The sequence below is a fragment of the Ahaetulla prasina genome, chromosome 16, assembly GCF_028640845.1.
Source record: "Ahaetulla prasina isolate Xishuangbanna chromosome 16, ASM2864084v1, whole genome shotgun sequence".
NCBI lineage: Eukaryota > Metazoa > Chordata > Lepidosauria > Squamata > Colubridae > Ahaetulla > Ahaetulla prasina.
The window spans coordinates 12396595-12420899 of NC_080554.1; the positions used below are offsets into that span (position 1 = coordinate 12396595).

The following is a 24305-nucleotide window of genomic DNA, read 5'->3' on the forward strand; positions in this document are numbered from 1 at the left end:
ACTGTCAGTCCAACTGGCACCTCCCATCTGAATTGAATCTGATGTTTTTTAAGTTCTTGTGTAAAAAAAGCAAATTCCTTCCTGTCTCTTAACATCTTTGAAGGAATCTCTATCAACACCTTCAACTCCTGTTCTCCAATTTTTAAAGTTGTCTGATATGAAACTTGCAGAATCTGATTTCTCATAGTCCTTTTCACAAAATAAACCACAATGTCCCGAGGAAGCTTTCTCTGTCTTGCAATCCAGGAATTAACTCTATATATTTTATCAATTTGGTAAGCTACCTCTTGGGGTTCCACTTCAATAAATTCAGCCAATGCTTCAGATATAATTTTCTTAAGTCTTCTCCTCGCTCTTCTTGCATACCACGAATTCTAAGAGCTCCTTCCATAAGTTTATATTGTAATATCACAACCTGATCTTCATTTTGATCCACTTTTTTGTGAACACCTTTCATTTTGTCTTCTAAATGGTTATTTGACTGAGACATTTGTTGCATTTCCAGCCCCCAGTCCTGGCACCATGCCCGGACAAACTGAGCAAATAAACCCTTCCCCCACAGCTTGTGAACATGAGGAACATGAAGCCAGTCACGAGCTGGAATTGCCGGCAGCTGGAGGGTGGATGGATCCACGCTTCCGGAGAATGGAGAGGCGACGTCAGCAAAAGGAAGGGAGGGGCAGGCCTGGATAAGTGCTGAGTCATGGAGCCACACCCCATGGCCTATATAAAGGATCTGCTTTCTGGCATTCTTTGAGTCAGGCAAAGTCTAATTTGGATTGCTGAAGTCACATCTTTGACTCCTGCCTGCCCTGAGAACTCTGACAGAACTTTGGCAAAGCTGCAGAGGCACGCTTGATACGGACTTCCCCGACCCGGCCGTCAGAGGAGCAGTGGGACACGACACAGGGCCATCCGATATTTCCCATCCACCCGAGAGGCATCTGCCTTTGGAGGCTGCTATGAGTGAGGAGGAGGAACAGCTGGGGCCTGTTCCAGACGCACGTATGCGCAGAGCAGTTAGGAGAGGAGGACAACTGAGGACAGGGAGTTGACTTGGGAAGCAAGGCACACGTGGATGCTGAATGGCCCCTCCCTGGCTGGGGAATAAATAGAAGGAAAGGGGAGTGGGTTGTCGTAGGAGACAACCATTCGCATTTCTGAAGGTTTTGCTCATCGTGTTTCGTTCCACAGAGACCGCTTGCCAGAACTTAATTGGCAGCCGCAATTTGAAACCGCGAGACCCTCTTTTTTCTCCACTGCCTGGCCAATTTCCCCGGCTACTTTGCTTACTTTGGCTCTACGCCGGTGCTCCTCCTTCAGTTTCTCCTGCTGGCCTTGAGCTTCTTTGGAGCTGGAACGAAAAACACAACAGTCCCAAGATTAAAATGAGTTCAGACGCAATCAGCGCTCAATCGCAGGTGATGCTGCCAGGGGCTCACCTGTTCTCTATCTCTTGCTGCAGGTGCTGGTAGTCCTGGTGCTGCTTCACCTCCTTCAGCTCATCGAAGCGCTTCAGTGACTCGCTGGCGGCCTCGGAGGCAGCCTTCACCGCCTGCTCCTGCTGTTCCAAGCGTTGCTTCAGCTGTTCCTGCAGGAAAATAGGATAGAAACCAGGCTGGATAAAAATCGATTTTAAATAAAGAAATAAAGAAATAAAGATCAATTTTTTAAAAAATTTAAATCGGATTTTTTTTTTAATCCAATTTATTTTAATAAAACGCTTTTGGAGTAAAAATCTATCTAAAGATAGTTTTCTATTTAAGATACATTAAAATTTAAGTTTATTCAGCATGAACTGGGGCTCAGTTACGTAGCGTGAGGCTGTGTATCCTGCAATATTTACATTGTTGGTAAACTCATTCCATGAATCTAAGCTTTGCAAGCTGAATAGGAAACCTTTGTATTGTTTGCAAATAATCATACTGAAGATTTTAACTGCCAGCCAAGAATGAGTCCTTACATTTAAAGAGCGCCTGTCATTTCAAATCCATCATGGCAGCAGCGCCCTGTTAGCGGGCATCCACTCACCTGCTTCCCGCCTCCTCCCTCACCTTGTGGTCTCCCTGCCGTCTCCCCAGCCGTCCCATTAAAGTGACTGGGACGGTCAGTGAGTCAACAGCGGGTCAGAGGAGGAACTGCGGGACAGAGACGACAGCTGCTCTTTAAAAGTTATGATTTAAATCGAGCTGATTTAAATCAAGCCTTTTTACTACTGAATTAAATCGTGATTTTAAATCAAATCCACCCTGGCAGAAACCTACAGGCTCCTGTCTTCACAAACACCGTAAGGCAGGCAGGCATTTTTTTTAAATTTGCATTTATATCCCACCCTTCTCCGAAGACTCAGGGAGGCTTACACTGTGTTAAGCAATAGTCTTCATCCATTTTTATATTATATACAAAGTCAACTTATTGCCCCCAACAATCTGGGTCCTCATTTTACCTACCTTATAAAGGATGGAAGGCTGAGTCAACCTTGGGCCTGGTGGGACTTGAACCTGCAGTAATTGCAAGCAGCTGCTATTAATAACAGACTGCATTAGTCTGTTGAGCCACCAGAGGCCCTTTTGAGCAGGGACAGAAAATTTTGTTTTCTGTTCCTGCTCATTGGCTACCATGATTCGATCAGCTGGAAACAGAGAGGGAATGCTGTTGTTTGATTTAAGCGCACCGCACCCAAGTTTTCTCTCTCTCTCTCTATTATGAACTACGGTGGCGCAGTGGTTAGAGTGCAGTACTGCAGGCTACTTCTGCTGACTGCCGGCTGCCTGCAATTTGGCAGATCGAATCTCACCAGGCTCAAGGTTGACTCAACCTTCCGTCCTTCCAAGGTGGGTAGAATGAGGACCCAGATTGTTGGGGGCAAGAGGCTGACTCTGTAAAACGCTTAGAGAGGGCTGTAAAGCACTGTGAAGCGGTATATAAGTGCTATTGCTATCCAAACTTCAACACTGATGGCGATACATTGATGGTGATTTAAGAACCAGTCTTAAACTACATATAAAAACAGCAAATAGTGCTTTGCCTACGTGGAAAGGATGCCTTGGGATTCCATATCACACAGGGCAACATAATAATAATAACAACAACAACAACAATAATAATTTGTTCCCATTAAAGAAATTTTCTTCGCCAGAGTCAAAGAAAAAGAACTGGGGGGGGGAAATGAAATATCACGACCTGGCCATTGATTATGGATGAAATACCATTGATATCAGGGCACCTGGCACTATGTTCAAGAATTTTACAAACTACATCAAGAAATTGCAGCTTCCTGCAATAATACCAACGGAACTGCAAAAGCCTGTGCTACTCAGAACAACATATATTTTAAGAAGATACTTGCTCGATATCTGGGGTGCTGGCAGCAACCCGTATCAACCATCAGAGGCAGTCAATGATATTGGTGATACATTTTAAAATGTTCAGTCGACTGAGTTTCATGTTTAATGAATAAAAGCTGATAATAATAATAATAGGCCAAAGAACATAATGCAGACCCAGAAGACGGAGAAACTACATTAAAGACACACAACAGGATCGATTAACAATGGTTGAGACTGCTGGGAGAGCTACAGCATTGTCTCTCCCTTGATACCTGAGGTGGTAGAAGAGGAAGGACAGAAGGAAAAAAAGAAAGGAAGGAAGGAAAGAAGACGAGAGGAGGAGGAGAAGCAGGAGAGGAGGAGGAGAAGGAGGAGGAGGAGAAGCAGAAGAAGCAGGAGGAGGAGGAGGAGCAGGAGCAGGAGGAGGAAGAGGAGAAGGAGGAAGAAGAGAAGCAGGAAAATGAGGAGGAGAAGCAGAAGAAGCAGAAGAAGCAGGAGGAGGAGGAAGAGGAGAAGCAGGAGAAGCAGAAGAAGCAGGAGGAGAAGCAGGAGCAGGAGGAGGAAGAGAAGGAGGAGGAAGAGGAGGAGGAAGAAGAGAAGCAGGAGGAGGAAGAGAAGCAGGAGAAGCAGGAGAAGCAGAAGAAGCAGGAGGAGGAGAAGCAGGAGCAGGAGGAGGAAGAGAAGGAGGAGGAAGAGGAGGAAGAAGAGAAGCAGGAGGAGGAAGAGGAGAAGCAGGAGAAGCAGGAGAAGCAGAAGAAGCAGGAGGAGGAGGAGAAGGAGGAAGATGAGGAGAAACAGAAGAAGCAGGAAGAGGAGAAGCAGGAGCAGGAGGAGGAAGAGAAGGAGGAGAAGGAGGAGGAGAGGAGGAGAAGCAGAAGAAGCAGGAGGAGGAAGAGGAGCAGGAGGAGGAAGAGGAAGAGGAGAAGCAGGAGGAGAAGCAGGAGAAGCAGAAGAAGCAGGAGGAAGAGGAGAAGGAGGAGGAGAAGCAGGAGGAGGAGGAGAAGGAGGAGAAGAGGAGGAGGAGGAGGAAGAGAAGCAGGAGGAGGAGGAGAAGAATCATCAAATAAATCTGGGTATGAACCAACCTATAGAGGACCCTCTCAATTAGACTGAGACCCCTAACCTCCTCCTCTCCTCTCCTCCTGCTTCTCCTCCTCCTCCTCCTCTTGTCTTCTTTCCTTCCTTCCTTCCTTTTTTTCCTTCAGCAGTGCCCTTTCAGAGGGAAACCTCCCCTGTTCTTTCATTCCAGTGAAAGGTCTTAAGCCAGTTACGGTAACCAAACGCGAAGGCCTAATCCTAATTATTCCTGGCCGCTTTCAAAGACGACATTTGTCTAGTCAAATAAGCTTCCGCTGCCTCATCCGATCACGCCAACCGGTCCTTTTGCGCTCACCTTCCCTTTCAGCTTCTGGATCTCCTTGTGCAGATGTATGAGGCCTTCGACTCCTGTACTTTTGGACGGGGTGGACAGAAGGACGGGTTCCTGGTTGCTCCCCGTGGTATTCCATTTCTTCCGGGGCCCACGTGAAAAACAGAAGAAGAGCAAAGGAAGAGGTTAGATTCACAATTTGGTGCAGTGAAAACACAGGATTCTAGAAGGCGGGCGAGATCGAACGTCTTCTGATGCAGCTCTGATAACGAAATCAATCGGCACATTTGGAGCCACCTTCTGGGAGAACAGTCCGCCTCTTATCAGCGAGACATCTCGGTGTCGCTCAAAAACTGAACGGAAAAAAAAATGACGGGAATGAAGTTACAAACCTTTAAAACGGGGGTGGGGGGGTGGGGTCAAACTCCTCCAACCCTCTGCCAGTGAAAACGGGGTTCGGGAGGCTGCGATGGCCTCCTGCAACCCCCTGCCAGTGAAAATGGAGCTCGGGAGGGCCACATGCGGCCCTCCCGAGCTCCGTTTTCGCTGGCAGAGGGTTGCAAGAGGCCATCGAAGCCTCCCGAGCCCCGTTTTCACTGGCAGAACGCTTGGGCCGCCACAGGCAACGTTGAGCTGACACCCCCACCCCACCCCAAGATCAAACACAACCCTGACGCGGCCCTCAATGAAATCAAGTTTGACAGCCCGGTGTTCTGTCTCCTTCCCCACTTTGGAGCAACGAGCTGGCCTTCAGCCATTGAATTCACGGCTCTTATCAGTCCTGGCAGAGAAATCGCAACTGTCTGCCAAAGTTCCAACAAATGACTCACAGAGTATGACTTTCAGCTCTCTTTGAAACGGTTCGGCTAATTTTTGCTTCCCGTGGAACTGAGAGCAGTCCCAAAGCTCCTTATATATCCTTTCCTTTGATGACGCTGCCTCTCTAATCTTCTGAAGCGTGGGTCGATCCAAGCTTGATTATTATTGTTGTCAGCTGGGTCTGAAGGCATAGCCGGCGAAAGGGAGGAATCAGGGGATGACGGCCTCATTACGTCTTCCAACTGATCTGGTTCTGGTTCCTGGAGCCGGGCCAAAGGAATCGGAGCTCCCGAGGTAAGCCTTACCGGCCCTTCCCCCTCACTCTTGGAGTCACTTTCGGGCATGGGGCCAGGTACGGGGGCTGGAGTCACAACACCCGGCTTTAGAACAAAGAGCACTAATGTTTTAAGAATATACGGGTATGTTGTGACCGAGGCCCAAATAGTGATTACCAAACACAATTCAGTCCTCAAAAAACTTATTTTATTAAAAAAGCCGAGAATTCATTCATCCTCGGCTTCGCCCAAAACAAAATCCTTAATAACCAGTCCCTTGGGGCTTATCACCAACCGTTGATGTCTTTGGCAACCTACCAAAGGCTTTTCTTGTCAAAAAACACACGAAGTGACAAGAAGTACGAAAATCAACGTTGCTTTCCTACAAAGAACCCAACGGCTCGTTGCTGCTCTTTTAAGCCTTATGGGAGGGGCCAAACATTTCCTGGCCTTACTCCCAAGTTGTCCTTTTTGCTTTAGCTGCTCTTGCCTTCTGGCAGCTCTGCACATGCATGCAGTAGGAACAGGCTCCTCCTGTTCCTCTGCCTCTCTGCTGTCCGCCTCTGGAGGCTCCGGAGTCCACGCCTCACTCCCAGATGGCCCTGGACCCATCTCTGCCTCTGACGCAGAGCCCTCGTCCGGGCCTTCCCCTGACTCCAGGACAGGCCCATTGTCCTCCCCAGCCTCCTCACTGTCTGACCCCGTCACCAGGTCCGCGGGCTGCTGGCAGACCACAACAAGGTAGTTCTCATTTAAGAAGGTTCAAAGTTACAACCGCACAGAAAAGAGTGACTTACGACAGTTTTTCCACACTTACGGTCGTTGCATCATCCCCGCGGTCACATGATCAAACTTTAGACACTTGGCAAGTGACTCCTATTTATGACAATTACAGTGTCTCGGGGGTGGGTGGGTGTATGTGATCCCCTCTTTGCAACCTTCTCGCAAGCAAAGTCAAGGAGGGGAGCTAGATTCATCGAACAACTTCCTGTTACTAACTTAACCATTGTGGTGCGAAGCAGAGGTGAAATCTAAAAATTTTCCCTACCGGTTCTGAGGTTCTCTGGCCGTGGCTTAATTGGTGGGCGTGGCTTGGTGGTCAGGTGACTGAATGGGCATGGCCAATAATAAATAATAAAAATAACAAAGTATACAAAACTTGGGAGTGCACCGGTCTACCTTCTTTAAAAATAGAGGCACCGGTCTACTAATTGCCTTTTTTTGGGAGCGCACCGGTCTACCTTCTTTAAAAATAGAGGCACCGGTCTACTAATTGCCTTTTTTTGGGAGCGCACCTTCTTTAAAAATAGAGGCACCGGTTTACTAATTGCCTTTTTTTGGGAGCGCACCGGTCTACCTTCTTTAAAAATAGAGGCACCGTTCTACTAATTGCCCTTTTTTGGGAGTGCACCAGTCTACCTTCTTTAAAAATAGAGGCACCGGTCTACTACAAGCCTACAGCGCTGATCAGCTGTAGTCCGGCCCTTTGAAGCGCCGTGACAGTCATTTAAGGCCGTTTGCAGCTATATCACCACCGAGCGCTTCAGGGACAGAGAAGAGGAACAGCGAGGCATGGGCAGTGGGGGGGGGCAGGGATTTTTGCTACCAGTTCTCCGAACTACCCGCCCCCATCGCTACCGGATCGCGCGATCCGGTCCAAACCAGGAGCATTTCACCCCTGATGTGAAGGGACTTCAAAGTGGGGCAAAAGTCACTTAGCAAATGCTTCACTCGGCAACAAAAACTTGGGGCTCCCCTGCTGTCATAAATCAAGGATTACCTGTGCTTATAATCTTAGGCAGCAGAAACTAGAATTATTTTTTTTTAAAAAATGAGGGAAATAGTTATTGTAAAAGGCATTACCTGGGCCTCAGCAGGGGCTTCTGTTGACAAGGGTAGGGGGCTGTGCTGATTGGAAGGAGAGGCATCGGTCTTTAAAGATAAACCATGGAAAAGAGATACTCCTTCAGGAGTGGATTTTGCCAAGAGACGAGGATCGGACTTTGGAGAACGCGAGATGATTTTTTCAAGCACCCAGCCTGTGTAGGGTGACAGCACCGGAGGGGAGTTATCCTCTTCCAAGATGCCCTGAAAAAAAGAACAAAATGATATAGAAGACAAGGCTGCAAGTGCTGTCCATGTGCTAGAATCCACACCACCTTTTGCTGCTCTCCAGAAGGTGCAGCCGTTCAAGATGTAGGAAGTAGGGGAACATTTGAATTTAAAGGAGGGTATTTGTAGCTCAGGGTTGACACTGAGGGGTCCTTGTTGCTCTCTGAGCTTGGTGGTTTTCTTGCAGATGCTTCGTGACCCAGCTAAGTAACGTCAGCAGTGCTAGAGGGGAGAGGGCGGGAGGAGGAGAACAGTGACTGTGGGGTTCTTGGTGCTCTCTGAACTTGGTTTCTTTCTTGCAAACCATTCATTACCCAAACTAGGGAATGTCATCAGTGCAAAAAGGAAAGGGAGGGGGGAGAGTCACGAGAATATAAACTGACAGCACTCCTTACTAGCACTGATGATGTTACCAAGTTGGGTCATGGAACGTCTGCAGGAAAACCACCAAGCTCAGAGAACACCAAGGACCCCATAGCCCTCCTCCCCCTCCTCCCTTCTAGCACTGATGATGTTACCTAGTTGGGTCATGGAACGTCTGCAAGAAAACAAGCAAGCGCAGAGAGCACCAAGGACCCCATAGCCCTCCTCCCCCTCCTCCCTTCTAGCACTGATAATGTTCCCTAGTTGGGTCATGGAACATCTGCAGGAAAACCACCAAGCTCAGAGAACACCAAGGACCCCATAGCCCTCCTCCTCCACCTCCCTTCCATAAACCCCACACTCTTCTAGCACTGATGATGTTACCTAGTTGGGTCATGAAAAGTCTGCAAGAAAACAAGCAAGCACAGAGAGCACCGAAGATGCCACAGTCTTCCTCCTCCTCCAAACCCCACTCCCTTCTAACACTGATGATGTTACCTAATTGGGTCATGAGATGTCTGCAAGAAAACAACCCATGCTCTAAGGATCCCACACTCCTCCTCTTCTTCCTCCTCCCCGCAAACACCCCTCCCCCAAACATTTAAATTTGCCTCCAAAACAGAACCCACAATAAATGGAATAGGTCAGAAAGGCTTGACCTGATACCTCCCTGATTTACATTCACAGGAAGTCTATTTTATTAAACAATTTAAATAAATGAATACAGTTTGCAAATCAGACTTGCTAAAATGCTGTTTTATTAGGGTCAATTTGAATGCAAGGAATTTTAGCCTTTCCAGTGGGCAGGATTCCTGGGCTGGGCTACCTAGTGAGTCTGCAAAATCTATGACTCTAATTCTAATGGGGGGGGGGGAATCAGGAATAGAATAGAATAATTTATTGGCCAAATGTGATTGGAAATACAAAAAGAATATCCGCGGTACATAAGCTCTCACTGTACATACAAGCAACAAGCGATAATCATAATCGTAAAATACAATCATCCTAAATCACAGATGAAACACTACAGTTGGTCCTCGACTTACATTTATTTGTTCATTTAGTGACCGTTCAGTGACGCCTGCACTGACAAATGAGACTTAAGGACCCTTTTCCCACCATTGCAGCATTGTTTGCTTGATCGAAATTTGAACCCTTGGCAACCGGTCCATATTTATGATGGTCGCAGTGTCCCGGGGTCATATGATCGACGGCTTTCTGACAACCAGTCAGTAAAGGGAAGTCGGGTTACACTTAGCAACCCATGTGACTGACTTTAAAAACTGCAGTGATTCACTTAAGGACTGTGGCAAGAACGGTCGCAAAATGAGTGGGGGGCCGCAAAAACTCATTTTAACACAGGTTTCACTTAGTGACATGGACGCTGGGCTCCACTGTGATCGTAACTCAAGGGCTTTAATACTAATAATGAGATACTTTTAATATTTGTTAAAATATTTTAAAATATTTCATATTAAATTTATTTAATGATCATTATTATTAAATGTATATGCCGCCTCATTGTCGGCCACTCCAGGAAGAATTGAAGGTGGGGGGGCTGCAAAGACACACACACACACACACCCCTCTTTTTTTGCAAGGACCACCCTGCCCATCATCCCCAGCTAGGACCAGCAGCACCATCGCTCCCCGCAGCGAGGGGGGGGGGTTGAGGGCGGCCACCCCCGCGACCAGCTCCCCCCAAACGTTAGTGGTGGGGGGGGGTGAGGAATCCCAACTCCCATCACTCTCTTCCCCTCCAGGGTGGAGGCGGATGGGACTTGTAGTCCCCCAGCCCGGGAAGAGCGAGCGAGCGAGCGAGTGAGCGAGAGAGAGGGAGGAGCCAGGGCGCGGCGGCGCACCTCCTCGAGCGGGCTCCAGTCACGGCAGTAGCGCAGCCGCCCTTTGCGGGTGTTCCGCAGGGCCTCGACGGTCTCCATCCGAAACTGCTCCGACGGCATGGCGCCAAAGGAAAACCCTGGCGCCGAGCAACGTCGCGCCCGCTCACGTCACTTCCGGCGAGGGAGGGCGGAAAAGGAAACGCAGCGCCCGCGAAGCTTTAAATAGGCGCCATAGAGCTACAAACAGTCACTTCCGCTGGTTAGAATATAGACTCTTGAAGGTATATAGGCAGACTTTTGAAGGTGTTAGACAGACCCTCGCGTTAATAATTCCGGGTCTCTTCTGTGGGACTTGTCCATCATGTTTCTGCCGAAGGTACTTCTTTTCCAAAAGGCAAATGGATTTTTTTTTATCCATTTGTGTTTTTATTTTCATTGACAACGTTTCGCTTCTCATCCAAGAAGCTTCATGTAATAATGATAATAATTAACAATAAGATAATAAAAAGATAATAAATGAGATAATAATAAGAGCACCAACGTGCCTACCATTCCTGTCCTAATATTCCCTTGATCAGGGGTCTCCAACCTTGGTCCCTTTAAGACTTGTGGACTTCAACTCCCAGAGTTCCTCAGCCAGCTGGCTGAGGAACTCTGGGAGTTGAAGTCCACAAGTCTTAAAGGGACCATGGTTGGAGACCCCTGCCCTTGATTGTATCCAATTTCATATAGTTATTACATACTTATGATTATATTTATGCTTATATATCATATAGTTATTTCATGCTTATGCTTATATATACTGTTGTGACAAATAACAATAAATAACAATAAACTAAAAGAAACAAGAACCATTCCACCACTAAAAGAATCTAACGGTAAAGAATGTACCGACGAAACAATTAAAGCAAACCTCTTTAACACATTCTTCGGCTCAGTCTTTGTAAACAGTGATGGCTCATATCCAACATTCCTCAATCGTATCAAAAATGTTAACAACGACTCAACACACATAGACTCCACAGAAGAAAACAACGACCTAACACACGTGGACTTTACAGAAGATAATGTTGAAAAAGCCCTTCGCAACCTGAAACCATCATTATCTATTGGACCAGATGGACTATGTGCATACTTTTTAAAAAAACTTTCAATTAATATAGCTGAACCCCTAAGCATTATCTTTAATAAAGCCTTCAAAACTAGTTCCCTTCCAAAACTCTGGTCTCTAGCCACAGTCATCCCTATCTTCAAAAAAGGAGATCCATGCCTTGTTGAAAATTACAGACCTATCTCTCTATGTTGTGTCTCATGCAAAGTAATGGAATCCATCATAAACCAATCCATTACACTCCATCTCGAAACAAACAACCTTCTCTCTAATAAACAATTTGGTTTCAGAAAAAAAATGTCTTGTAATCTACAACTTCTCCACTGCAAAAACATATGGACTACAAACCTTGATCAAGGAAAAGCAATAGATGCAATCTACATAGACTTCTGCAAAGCTTTTGATTCAGTAGTACATGATAAACTACTCCTCAAACTAAAATCCTACGGCATTTCGGGACCTCTTCACAATTGGATAAATGCCTTCCTGTCAAACAGACAACAAGTGGTCAAAATTGGCAACGCTATATCTAATCCTGTTCCTGTCAAAAGTGGCGTTCCCCAAGGTAGTGTTCTTGGACCAACACTCTTCATACTATACATAAATGATCTCTGCGACCTCATCTCAAGTTATTGTGTTCTCTTTGCTGATGATGTCAAACTATTTAATACCACCAATAATACTTCTACCCTTCAAGAAGACCTCGACTTAATTTCCGATTGGTCTAAAACTTGGCAACTCCAAATCTCAACCAGCAAATGCTCAGTCTTACATATTGGAAAAAAGAACCCTAATATCAAGTACAAACTTGATGGACATTACCTAACTGATGACCCCCACCCTGTCAAAGATCTTGGAGTTCTCATATCTAATGACCTTAGTGCCAAAGCTCACTGCAACTACATAGCGAAAAAGCCCTAAGAGTTGTAAACCTAATTTTACGCAGCTTCTTTTCTAAAAACTCTACACTACTAACTAGAGCATACAAAACATTTGCCAGACCTATTCTTGAATACAGCTCATCCGTCTGGAACCCATACCACATCTCTGACATAAATACAATAGAAAGAGTCCAGAAATATTTTACTAGAAGAGTTCTTCACTCCTCCGAAAACAACAAAATACCTTATACCAACAGACTTGAAATCCTGGGATTAGAAAACTTACAACTCCGTCGACTTGACATGACCTGTGTTTAACACACAAAATCATCTATTGCAATATCGTTCCTGTAAAAGACTACTTCAGGTAGAATCGCAATAATACAAGAGCAAAAAATAGATTCAAGCTAAATGTCAACCGCTTCAAACTTGATTGCAGAAAATATGACTTCTGTAACAGAGTTGTTAATGCTTGGAACTCATTACCTGACTCCATAGTCTCTACTCAAAATCCCAAAATCTTCAACCAAAAACTGTCTACTATTGACCTCACCCCATTTCTAAGAGGGCTATAAGGGGCGTGCATAAGAGCACAAAAGTGCATACCGTTCCTGTCCTATTGTTCCCTTCATCATATCAAATTGATATAGTTGATGCATATTTTTATACATATATGTATATTTTCTTCAAAATATGTTGTTTTATCTATGACAATTGTTTGTGTATTCTGTTGTGACAAAAGAAATTTAAATAAATAAATAAATAAATAAATAAATAAATAAATAAATAAATGTAAATCCTTCCCATGAATGACAAGAAACCATGGATGGAAACTAACCAAGGAGAGAAGCAACGTGGAATTGAGGAGAAACTTCCTTAACAGTGAGGATATTTAACCAGTGGAACAGCTTGCCACCAGAAATTCTGGGTCCTTCATCACTGGAGGTTTCTAAGTAGAGACTGGACAATCACTTATCTGAAATGTTCTAGGGCAGGGGTCTCCAACCTTGGTCCTTTTAAGACTTGTGGACTTCAACTCTCAGAGTTCCTCGGCCAGCTTTCAACTCTGGGAGTTGAAGTCCACAAGTCTTAAAGCGACCAAAGTTGGAGACCCCTGGACTAGAAGTCCTATTAGGTACCTTTCAACTGTTTTATTTTTTGTTTTTTTTTATTTTATTTTTATTTGTCACGACAGTATATATAAGCATAAGCATGAAAATAACTATATTAATTGGATATAATGAAAGGAAACAATAGGACAGGAACGGTAGGCACACAAATATTTTACAGACCTCTTAGAAATGGGGTGAGGTCAATGGTAGACAGTTTTTGGTTAAAGTTGTGGGGATTTTGAGAAGAGACCACAGAGTCAGGTAGTGTGTTCCGAGCACTAATAACTCTGTTACAGAAGTCATATTTTCCGGAGTCAAGATTAATCTGTTAACCTCCAGCCTTAGGGGTGTTGGGGGTGTTGCTTGGAACCCTGACACAGGCAGGTTCTGGAGGCCAAACTGTATCTGAAAAGAGCAAGGAAGGCCTTGGTGGCCCATCCATAAACTCCATTCAAGGCAAAATGCAGCAGCTGGACGCTTGTCAGGGTTCTGGTTTTAAGAGGAAGGGAGCTGACATGCCAGCTGGATGCATTCCTGGGGAAGCCACTGTCAGTTGCTCTCCATCAGGCCGGCTAAAGCAGGGGTCTCCAACCTTGGTCCCTTTAAGACTTGTGGACTTCAACTCCCAGAGTCCAAGCTGGCTGAGGTCTAGGGTCTAGGGTCTCCTGCTTGAGCAGGGGGCTTGACTAGAATAGAATTGAATAGAATTTTTTATTGGCCAAGTGTGATTGGACACACAAGGAATTTGTCTTGGTGCATATGCTCTCAGTGTACATAAAAGAAAAGATACGTTCATCAAGGTACAACATTTACAACACAATTGATGATCAATATATCAATATAAATCATAAGGATTGCCAGCAACAAGTTATAGTCATACAGTCATAAGTGGAAAGAGATTGGTGATGGGAACTATGAAACGATTAATAGTAGTGCAGATTCAGTAAATAGTCTGACAGTGTTGAGGGAATTATTTGTTTAGCAGAGTGATGGCCTTCGGGGAAAAACTGTTCTTGTGTCTAGTTGTTCTGGTGTGCAGTCCTCTATAGCGTCGTTTTGAGGGTAGGAGTTGAAACAGTTTATGTCCAGGATGCGAGGGATCTGCAAATATTTTCACGGCCCTCTTCTTGATTCGTGCAGTATACAGGTCCTCAATGGAAGGCAGGTTGGTAGCAATTATTTTTTCTGCAGTTCTAATTATCCTCTGAAGTCTGTGTTTTTCTTGTTGGGTTGCAGAACCGAACCAGACAGTTATAGAGGTGCAAATGACAGACTCAATAATTCCTCTGTAGAATTGGATCAGCAGCTCCTTGGGCAGTTTGAGCTTACTGAGTTGGCGCAGAAAGAACATTCTTTGTTGCCCTTTTTAATGATGTTTTGATGTTAGCTGTCCATTTGAGATCTTGCGATATGATAGAACCCAGAAATTTGAAGGTTTCTACTGTTGATACTGTGTTGTCAAGTATTGTGAGAGGTGGAAGTATGGAAGGATTTTTCCTAAAGTCTACCAACATTTCTACGGTTTTGAGTGTGTTCAGTTCCAGATTGTTTTGGTTGCACCACAAGGCTAGTCGTTTGACCTCTCGTCTATATGCGGATTCGTCATTGTCTCGAATGAGACCAATCACTGTTGTGTCATCTGCGAACTTCAGTAGCTTAACAGATGGATCATTGGAGATGCAGTCATTGGTATACAGAGAGAAGAGAAGTGGGGAGAGCACACAGCCTTGGGGGGCCCCTGTGCTAATTGTACAGGTATTTGATGTGATCTTGCTTAGCTTCACCTGCTGCTTCCTGTTTGTTAGGAAGCTTTCTAAGAAGACCTCTAAGGTCCCTTCCAGCTCTATACTGATTCTGGTTCTGATTCTGGTTCTTCCAATCCCTTACAGTTGGTTAAAACAGAAGCTTCTTGGATATCAAGCGAAATGTTTCAATGGAAAAAAAAACACCAATATAGTCCAGTTGCCATTTGGAAAAATCAATTCTGGGCCTCGCACTGAGAATCCCACCTATGATTAATAGACTTGGAGGATAACGGTTCCAAAATTTGGTGTTTGATACTAATAACTGATTATAGATAAAACTGAACAGTGTTTAATTAAATAATGGAAAATGTTTCCTAAGGGTAAGTGAAGAATCGTGAATAGACTTTTAAGAATAATGGTTACAACTATTGTGCATATAAGGTTTACTATTTGTATTTCAAAGAGATTGTGTACCCTGACAGCGCACTGCCATTGTGGGTATGAGAATTTTATACATAACAACGGAAATGGCACAGTAAAATATAATTTAAAAAAAAGAAAAGAATCCCAGCTATTTTGTTCAAAACTGCTTACAATCTGATTTCTCTTTTAGAGATGTTTAAGCAAATTCAGAATTCATCCTTTCTTTTTTTATTATGTTTTATTTATATCTTTTTAAATTTAATTTAATTTAAAATTAAAAGCCTGACCAGGTGGCTCAGTGGCTAAGACACTGAGCTTGTCAATCAGAAAGATTGGAAGTTCGGTGGTTCGAATACCTAATACAGTTCTCGTTCGGTGGTTCGAATCCTTAGTATAGTTCTCCTGCTTGAGTAGGGGGTTGGGCTAGATGACCTCCAAGGTCCCTTCTAACTCTATTACTATAATTTATGTTTTATTTCTTTTATTTATATTGAATTCATCCTTTCTATGTCTCTGGGATCCAGACTGACTCTGCTATAGAGGGCTTAGCTTGATTCCACTTCATGGAGAAACATCCATCTAAGTCGGGAGCCCCAAACCTGGCAGCTTTAAGACTTATTGGACTTCAACTCCCAGAATTCCTCAGCCAGCAAAACTAGCTGGAGAATTCTGGGAGCTGAAGTCCACAAGTCTTACAGCTGCCATGTTTGAAGCCCTCTCATCTAAGAGCTGACACTGACCCGCAAGCGAGGAAGGGCGCAACTGCAGTATCGTGTGCAGGGGGAGGGATCACGCGGGCGGAAGCCAATGGGATGTCGCAGAAGGCCGTATGCAAATACAAAGGGCGTGACGAGAGGGCCCACACATTCGGAAACCTCGAGGAGCCCTCAAGGAGGCGGGGCCTGGAGTGGAAAGGGCGGAGCATCGCAGAAAGGAGTGATCGGTAATTCTCTCCCTCCACTTCCGGAATCAGAGAGCTGACGGACAGAGCGGTACGCTTCGAAGGCAAGTAGAGTAGGTGAGTGGGAGGGCCAGCCCGGAAGGCCCGTGAGAGGCGGAGGCTTCGGCCTGGGCCTCCCCTGCGGGGAAGGGGACGCAGCCGTGACCCGCCTCTCTCTCTCTCTCCCCTGCAGGAGGACGGAGGAGCCCGGCGGGGGAAGGAAGGAAGCGCCGCCCGAGAGGAGGAGGAGGAGGAGAGGGGCCCCGCGGAGCAGCCCTGCCCGGTCCCGGCGCGGCTTCCCCGGGAGACGGCGGGGAAAGGCCGGGGGGCTCCGGGGCTGCCGGAGGGATGAGCCCAGGGGGAGCCCGGGAAAGGCGGCTGCCTGGAGGGCGACGCGGGGAGGAGGAAACGGGCGGAGACCCCGAGACGGTCCTGGAGGGCGGAGGCTCCTTCGGAAGACCCGGAGGGCCCCCAAGGATCCAGGAGGGAGGAAAAGAATTTCAGTGCCCAGAATGTGGAAAGTCCTTCAAGAGAAATCACCATCTGGAAAACCACTTAAGAATCCACACAGGAGAGAAGAAATACGAATGCCCGGAATGTGGAAAATCTTTTACAACAAATGGACATCTTCAAAGGCATCTAAGGATCCACTCGGGAGAAAAACCTCATAAATGCTTTGAGTGTGGAAAGAGCTTCAGTTGGAGCAGCAGCCTTTATGTACATCAAAGGATCCACACGGGAGAAAAACCGTATAAATGCCTGGAATGTGGAAAGAGCTTCAGTCAAAGCAGCAACCTTTATAAACATCAAAGGATCCACTTGGGAGAGAACCTGAATAAATGCTTAGAGGACAGACGGGCCTTCGGAAGACACAGGAATCGCCAAAGGATTCAGGAGGGAGGAAAGAAATTTCAATGCCCAGAATGTGGAAAATCCTTCAAAAGAAATGACCATCTCAAATGCCATCTAAGGATCCACTCAGGAGAAAAACCTTATAAATGCTTTGAGTGTGGAAAGAGCTTCAGTCAGAGGGGAAATCTTGATACCCATCAAAGGATCCACTGGGGAGAGAAGCTGAATAAATGCCTGGAGGGTAGAGGCTCCTTCGGAAGACTCGGCAGTCCCCAAAGGATCCAGGACGATGGAGAGAAATATCAGTGCCCGGAATGTGAAAAATCCTTCCAAACGAACAAAACCCTCGAAACCCATTTAAGAATCCACACGGGAGAGAAACCGTTTCTGTGCCTAGAATGTGGAAAAAGTTTTACCCAGAAAGGAACCCTTCGTGCCCATGAAAGAATCCACTCCGGAGAAAAACCCTATAAATGCCTGGAATGTGGAAAAACCTTCCGTTTGAGCGGAAACCTATATGCCCATCAAAGAATCCATACAGGGGAAAAACCGTTTAAATGCCTGCAATGCGGGAAAAGCTTCCGGCTCAGTGGGAACCTTTATATTCATACAAGGACCCACACTGGGGAAAAGCCATATAAATGCCAGTGTGGAAAAAGCTTTATTGTAAGTGGACACCTCCTTCGACATCAAAAAATTCACATTAGTGAAAAGCTGCATAAATGCCCAAAATGTGAGGAGACCTTTAGTGACAGGGAAAGCTTTTGTAAGCATAAAAAAATCCACACGAGAGAAAAACTGCATAAATGCTTGGAGTGTGGAAAGCGCTTCCATGAGAGGAGAAGCCTTTATAATCACACTATAAGAATTCACACTAGAGAACAAATCTGGAAATGTTTGGAGTGTGGAGTGTCCTTCCCAACGCTCAAAAGCCTGAGAAATCATCAAAGAATCCACAGGAGGGAAAAGGAATATAAATGCCTGGAGTGTGGAAAGAGCTTCAGTCAGAAGGGACATCTTTATAGACATCAAAGGATCCATTCAGGGGAGAAACCCTACAAGTGCCTGGAGTGTGGAAAGAGCTTTACTGAGAGCGCGCATCTCCGTCAACATCAAAGAATCCACACGGGAGAGAAACCATACGAGTGCCTGGATTGTGGAAAGCGATTCCGTCAAAACGGCAGCCTTTATATGCACCAAAGAATTCACACGGGAGAGAAGCCGTATAAATGCTTGGAGTGTGGGAGGAGCTTTACTGATGGTGGACACCTCAGTCAACATCAAAGAATCCACACGGGAGAGAAACCCTTTCAATGTCTGGAGTGTGGAAAATCTTTCAGTCGGGTAGAACACCTCCATCGGCACAAAAGAATTCACACAGGGCAGAAACCCTATCAATGTGCAAAGTGTAGAAAGAATTTCAGTCACAAGGCGAGCCTTTATACACATCAAAGAATCCACTCGGGAGAAAAACCCTTTAAATGCCTGGAGTGTGGGAAATGCTTTACTCAGGGTGGCCACCTCTGCCAACATCAAAGAGTTCATACGGGAGAGAAACCCTTTAAATGTCTGGAGTGCGGAAAGAGCTTCAGTCAGAGGGGAAACCTCCATATACATCAAAGAGTCCATTCAGGTGACAAATGCCGATAAATGCCTGGCACTGGAAAGAAATGTAAATGTATAGTGTGACTATACGCTGATGCACCTGGAATGCTGTGATCCTACCACAGAAGTGCTACCTTGCACTTGCATTCGCAGGCTTTCAAACTGCCAATTGGGCAGGACGAGAGCTCACTCCATCACGCAACTCTTTGTCAAGCACAGGAAATATAAACAGTTCCAAGATTTATTGTGAACTTAAGCTCTCCACAAGCTTAACTACTCAACTACTAACAGTCAAGCGAAATTAGTGCGAGTTAATAGAAAGGAATTTAAGGTGGGCTGGACTGGGATCACTTGTGGGCGTGAAGGGGATAACTGATGATACAGGTCAACTTGTTATTCTAGAGTTTTTGGGTCTCGAACCCGAGCTGACAAGGTCAGAGTCTTTCACCACTGAGCCATCATGCCCTCTTGTAGGTAAAGTGTTGCTACAATGCTTCAGTACCCAGCAAAGAATGTCTAGCCCTGGATATAATGCACAAGGCTTTTTTAAGAGCTGAGACATTCCTTGAACATCACAGATCTAATTGCCATCCATAAGGTACAGATGTAACAGTAATAGAGTTGGAAGGAACCTTGGAGGTCATCTAGTCCAGCCCCTCTGCCCACGCAGGAGACCTATACTGGGGATTCGAGCTGTTGACCTTTCTGATCGACAAGTTCAGTTCTCAGCCACTGAGCCACTTAGTCAGGATTACGAGTACTTACTAGTACATACAGTGTAGATACTTAACTTCATTGCCATCTCAACTTGACTGTATACTGTATGATCTGCCCAAGCATTAAGCATCAAACTTGTGAATGGGACCGTTATACTATTTCCTTTTTTTAAATTTGCATTTATATCCCGCCCTTCTCCGAAGACTCAGGGCGACTTACACTATGTCAAGCAATAGTCTTCATCCATTCGTATATTATATACAAAGTCAACTTATTGCCCCCAACAATCTGGGTCCTCATTTTACCTACCTTATAAACGATGGAAGGCTGAGTCAACTTTAGGCCTGGTGGGACTTGAACCTGCAGTAATTGCAAGCAGCTGTTGTTAATAACAGACTGTCTTACCAGTCTGAGCCACCAGAGGCTCCTTTATTGCTATGGTTTGTTTAATGGATGTGCTCTTTTGTGTGGCCTCATTTGATATTATAATTTGATAGTTCAAATTGTTTAAAAGTATTTACTCTGATCACTCATAATACAAATCGATCCGCGTCTTACAAATACCGCAAGGAGTACCGAAACCTATTAGTACAGCTACATACAATTATGCATATGGTAGTACATTTACGGCCTCCAGACGGTCTCCAGAGTCTGGGAAGGCCGTTTTCGCCCTCCCGGAGGCTCAAGAGAAGCCTCTGGAGCCTGGGGAGGGCAAAAACACACCCACCACCACCCGCCGTGGTGCAGGAGGCCAACCATGGCCACGCCCACCCAGCAATGGGGCAGAGAACCCCTTGCTAAAATTTTTGAAGCCCACCCCTGGCTGTCAGTACATCCAAACTTCAGTCACTTGCCTGTCTCTCTTGGCTGAAACACATCTCTCCCAATGCAGCTGATGGACACCAAACAGAGGATGTACCTATTTTGCAGTGTTCAAAGCTGTTTGCTTCCAGGAGGATTCTGGGTGCCAGATGTAATACCTCCCCAAAAAATTGGTGCAACATTGCAGGCTGGGGGATTCTGGGAGTTGAAGTCCGCCAGGCTGAAAGTTGCCCAGGTTGGAGACCTCTGATCTAGACAGGTTTTGTTCCATTTTTAATGCAATAGAACAGGGAATGTTTAAACCAGGGATCCCCAAACTTGGCAGCTTTCCCATTCAATTCTGGGAGTTGAACTCCACAAGCCTTAAAGCTGCCAAGTTTGAAGACCTTTGTTTAAATTGTCTGTTTGGTCTTTTAAATTTTGGATTTCAACTCCAGAGTTCCTCAGCCAGCTTTGCTGGCTGAGGGACTCTGGGAGTTGAAGTCCAAAAGTCTTAAAGGGACCAAGTTTGGACACCCCTGGTTTAAACACATGACAGACAGTCATTTTACTACCTGTGATTGACACAAAGCAGTCAAATTCAGGCCTGGGACCCCCCCTGCATGGCCCTGAAAGACTCAAGGAATTTAAAGATGACCTTGGAAAAGGAAACCACTCAAGGGGGATGTAGAGATGGGATCACCGGTAATCCTTGACGGATAATCACACTCTACTCCAAAATTTCTGTTGACAAGTGAGGCGTTTCTGTTGAGTTTTGCCCCCATTTTATGACGTTTCTTGCCGCAGCTGATAAAGAGAATCACCGCAGTTAAGTTACTTAAGTGAATCTGGGATTCCCTGTTGAGTTTGCAGGTCAGAAGGTTGCAAAAGGGTGTGTGTGTGTCACATGACCTTGGGAACACAGCAAAGGTCGTAAGTCCGAGCCCATTGCCAAGCATTTAAATGTTGATCACATGACCGTCGGGGTCATAACTGTAAAAAAAATGGTCATAAGTCGGTTTTTTTAGTGCCGTTGTAACTTTTGTCACTAAATTATTGTAAGTCAAGGACTACAGTGTCAATAAAGGAGAATAATAGAAGGTCAGGGTTGAAATGAGGGGCCCTGGGGTTGTTGTTGTTTTATTTGCATTTATATCCCGCCCTTCTCCGAAGACTCAGGGCGGCTTACACTATGTTAGCAATAGTCTTCATCCTATTTGTATATTTATATACAAAGTCAACTTTATTGCCCCCAACAATCTGGGTCCTCGTTTTACCTACCTTATAAACGATGGAAGGCTGAGTCAACCTTGGGCCTGGTGGGACTAGAACCTGCAGTAATTGCAAGCAGCTGCTGTTAATAACAGGCTGCATTAGCAGTTTGAGCCACAGAGGCCCAGGGTGTTTTCTTGCAGATATTTCATGACCCAACATTATCAGTGTAAGCATCACTACCACTGATGATGTAACGTAGTCGGGTAATGAACCGTCTGCAAAAAACTCACCAAGTTCAAAGAGCACCCAGGACCCTACAGTCATCCTGTTGCTTCTACTCCACTCCGCAAACCCTGCCTCCTTTCTAACGGTAGCACTGATGATGTCCCTTAGTTGGATAATGAAATATATGGAAGAAAACCACCAAGCTCAGAGAGCACCAAGGACCCCACAGTTGTCCTCCTCCTCCCCACATCACACACTCTTCTAGTACTGATGATGTAACCTAGTTGGGTAATGAAACATCTGCAAGAAAACCATCCAGTTCAAAGAGCACCAAGGACCTCCAGATGATACAGTCCAGAGCAGGGGTCTGACGCAGCATCTTTAAGCCTGGCGATTAGCTCCAGAATCCCCCAGCCAGCAAAGCTGGCATTGGGAGTTGAAGTCCGCCAGGCTGAAAGTTGCCCAGGTTGGAGACCTCTGATCTAGACAGGTTTTGTTCCATTTTTAATGCAATAGAACAGGGAATGTTTAAACCAGGGATCCCCAAACTTGGCAGCTTTCCCATTCAATTCTGGGAGTTGAACTCCACAAGCCTTAAAGCTGCCAAGTTTGAAGACCTTTGGTTTAAACACATGACAGACAGTCATTTTACTACCTGTGATTGACACAAAGCAGTCAAATTCGGGCCTGGGACCCCCCCTGGCATGGCCCTGAAAGACTCAAGGAATTTAAAGCTGACCTTGGAAAAGAAAACCACTCAAGGGGGATGTAGAGATGGGATCACCGGTAATCCTTGACGGATAACCACACTCGACTCCAAAATTTCTGTTGACAAGTGAGGCATTTCTGTTGAGTTTTGCCCCCATTTTATGACCTTCCTTGCCGCAGCTGATAAAGAGAATCACCGCAGTTAAGTTACTTAAGTGAATCTGGGATTCCCCGTTGAGTTTGCAGGTCAGAAGGTTGCAAAAGGGGGGGGGTGTCACATGACCTTGGGAACACAGCAAAGGTCGTAAGTCCGAGCCCATTGCCAAGCATCTAAATGTTGATCACATGACCGTCGGGAGGCTGCAGTGGTCATAACTGTAAAAAAAATGGTCATAAGTTGGTTTTTTTTAGTGCCGTTGTAACTTTTGTCACTAAATTATTGTAAGTCAAGGACTACAGTGTCAATAAAGGAGAATAATAGAAGGTCAGGGTTGAAATGAGGGGCCCTGGGGTGGTTGTTTTTTTATTTGCATTTATATCCTGCCCTTCTCCGAAGACTCAGGGTGGCTTACACTATGTTAGCAATAGTCTTCATCCTATTTGTATATTTATATACAAAGTCAACTTTATTGCCCCCAACAATCTGGGTCCTCGTTTTACCTACCTTATAAACGATGGAAGGCTGAGTCAACCTTGGGCCTGGTGGGGCTTGAACCTGCAGTAATTGCAAGCAGGTGCTGTTAATAACAGACTGCATTAGCAGTTTGAGCCACAGAGGCCCAGGGTGTTTTCTTGCAGATATTTCATGACCCAACATTATCAGTGTAAGCATCACTACCACTGATGATGTAACGTAGTCGGGTAATGAACCGTCTGCAAAAAACTCACCAAGTTCAAAGAGCACCCAGGACCCTACAGTCATCCTGTTGCTTCTACTCCACTCCGCAAACCCTGCCTCCTTTCTAACGGTAGCACTGATGATGTCCCTTAGTTGGATAATGAAATATATGGAAGAAAACCACCAAGCTCAGAGAGCACCAAGGACCCCACAGTTGTCCTCCTCCTCCCCACATCACACACTCTTCTAGTACTGATGATGTAACCTAGTTGGGTAATGAAACATCTGCAAGAAAACCATCCAGCTCAAAGAGCACCAAGGACCTCCAGATGATACAGTCCAGAGCAGGGGTCTGACGCAGCATCTTTAAGCCTGGCGATTAGCTCCAGAATCCCCAGCCAGCAAAGCTGGCTGGGGGATTCTGGGAGTTGAAGTCCGCCAGGCTTAAAGTTGCCAAGGTTGCAGACCCCTGGTCCAGAGGGTGAAGAAAATGTTAAGAATCTCAAACTAAGTCTACCGTGATTCTCTCGTACAGAACCTGGACAGTTGTTCGAGACACCACTTGCTTAACCCGATCCATGCTCTCCCAAACGTCATTGAACAACTGGGGGCATTGTTAACTGCGACACAGTGTACCATGGGGAGAGAAGGTTCTGGGTGACTTAGTGCAGTCCCAGCCCCAGCCTCCCTATGCCTCCATCCTTTGAGGCACCCCATACTTGGTTTCCCACCCATCAGGTACCCACAGGCCTTGGGGTTGCTCCCTACCCCACTGGGTCCCACACCCTCCTCTCATGAGAGTCCCGTTTTCGCTGGTAGAGGGATGCAGGAGGTCATGGAAGCTGAAAACTGAGCTCGCAAGCACATCTTTGCTGGCGGAACACTTGGGGGAACCTCAGCACAAGTGACATCAACCTGGCTATGTCCGTCCCCCCCCCGCCACGTCTAGCCCCACCCCCAGTGGAACACAACCCAGATGCAGCCCTCAATGAAATCGAGTTTCAGACCCTAATCAACAGTAAAA

At 45.8% G+C, this 24305-nt stretch overlaps 2 protein-coding genes across 2 annotated transcripts in view; one reads left to right on the top strand and one right to left on the bottom strand.

The window, feature by feature from the left end:
* Positions 1–10279, bottom strand: part of GLE1 (GLE1 RNA export mediator) — a 30194-nt gene extending 19915 nt beyond the window's left edge. Inside the window, exons 1-5 of the mRNA XM_058159574.1 lie at positions 10130–10279; positions 7656–7880; positions 4723–4839; positions 1443–1591; positions 1294–1354 (exon numbers count right to left, since the gene is read on the bottom strand). Of these exons, the coding sequence (XP_058015557.1) occupies positions 1294–1354; positions 1443–1591; positions 4723–4839; positions 7656–7880; positions 10130–10228 (651 nt within the window). The 5' untranslated portion in view covers positions 10229–10279. The remainder of the gene's footprint in view (positions 1–1293; positions 1355–1442; positions 1592–4722; positions 4840–7655; positions 7881–10129) is intronic.
* Positions 10280–16501: 6222 nt separating this feature from the next.
* LOC131186292 (zinc finger protein 721-like) lies at positions 16502–20685 on the top strand. The gene has a single exon (XM_058159733.1). It carries the CDS (start codon positions 16669–16671, stop codon positions 18820–18822), a length of 2154 nt encoding a protein of 717 aa, XP_058015716.1. The 5' UTR covers positions 16502–16668; the 3' UTR covers positions 18823–20685.
* The last annotated feature ends 3620 nt before the right edge of the window (positions 20686–24305 follow it).